The sequence below is a fragment of the Verticillium alfalfae genome, genomic scaffold, assembly GCF_000150825.1.
Source record: "Verticillium alfalfae VaMs.102 supercont1.13 genomic scaffold, whole genome shotgun sequence".
Lineage (NCBI taxonomy): Eukaryota > Fungi > Ascomycota > Sordariomycetes > Glomerellales > Plectosphaerellaceae > Verticillium > Verticillium alfalfae.
In genome coordinates this window covers 159,485-160,484 of record NW_003315026.1, presented here as the reverse complement: position 1 = coordinate 160,484, position 1,000 = coordinate 159,485, and the positions used below count along the sequence as shown (strand labels likewise).

The 1,000-nt window shown below is 69.5% G+C and overlaps 1 protein-coding gene across 1 annotated transcript in view; it reads right to left on the bottom strand.

The window, feature by feature from the left end:
* Positions 1 to 139: 139 nt before the first annotated feature.
* Positions 140 to 1,000, bottom strand: part of VDBG_08681 (5-aminolevulinate synthase) — a gene marked incomplete at both ends in the record, with an annotated part of 5,525 nt that continues 4,664 nt past the window's right edge. Inside the window, one exon of the mRNA XM_003000839.1 lies at positions 140 to 952. Within this exon, the coding sequence (XP_003000885.1) occupies positions 140 to 952 (813 nt within the window). The remainder of the gene's footprint in view (positions 953 to 1,000) is intronic.

Sequence of the window (1,000 nt, the reverse complement as noted above, 5' to 3'; positions counted from 1 at the left end):
CAGAGCAGAGCAGAGCAGAGCAGAGCAAGCCCAAGGCACGTCATGCAGCGTGTCTGCCTTTGGCAGGTGCACGTGCAAGTGCACCCCGCAAACAAACGGAGGACGGCAAAACGTCCCCTGCCTCGGCGCCCCCCCCCCGCTAGGCCGTGGCCTCGCGCGCGAGGAGAGCCTCGGTGAGGCCCGCGGCGCCGTGGCCCGACGCCTTGATGGCGTCGACGGCGGCCTCGATGCCGAGCTGGCCGTCCGTCCACAGCGGCTGCTCCGTGGCGGCGCCCTCGGCCTCGCCGACGCCGATGAAGCCGCCCTCGGCAGCCCAGGCCGACGTGCGCTTGAGGTCGAGCTTGGTCCAGATGGCGTCGACGGCGGCGACGAGCTGGTCGCGGAACTCCCTCGTGTGGCCGGGCGTCGGCGTGATGCGCAGCCTCTCCTGGCCGACGGGCACGGTCGGGTAGTTGATGGACTGGACGTAGATCTGGTAGTCGCTGAGCAGCATGTCCGAGGCGCGCTTGGCGAGCTCGGCGTTGCCGACGAGAATGGGGATGATGTGCGAGGGGTTCGGGATGACGGGAATGTCGCGCTCGCCGAGCGCCTCCTTGACGGCGCGCGTGTGCAGCTGCTGCAGGCGGCGGTCGCCGTTGTAGCCCATCTGGTACTCGATGGCCGTCTTGGCGCCGGCCATGGTCGCCGGCGGCATCGACGTCGTGAAGATGAAGCCCGGCGCCAGCGACCGGATCATGTCGACGAGCCGCGCGCTGCCGGCAATGTAGCCGCCGACGCAGCCGTAGGCCTTGCCGAGCGTGCCCGTGATAATGTCGACGCGGTCCTGGATCGTGCCGCGCGTGTCGCCGCCCTGCTTGTACGTCTCGAAATCGAGGTGCTCGGCCACGCCGGCGCCGCTCGGGCCGTACATGCCGACGGCATGCACTTCGTCGAGGAACGTGATGGCGCCGTACTTTTCCGCGAGGTCGCAGATGGCCTCGATGGGCCCGATCGAGCCGGA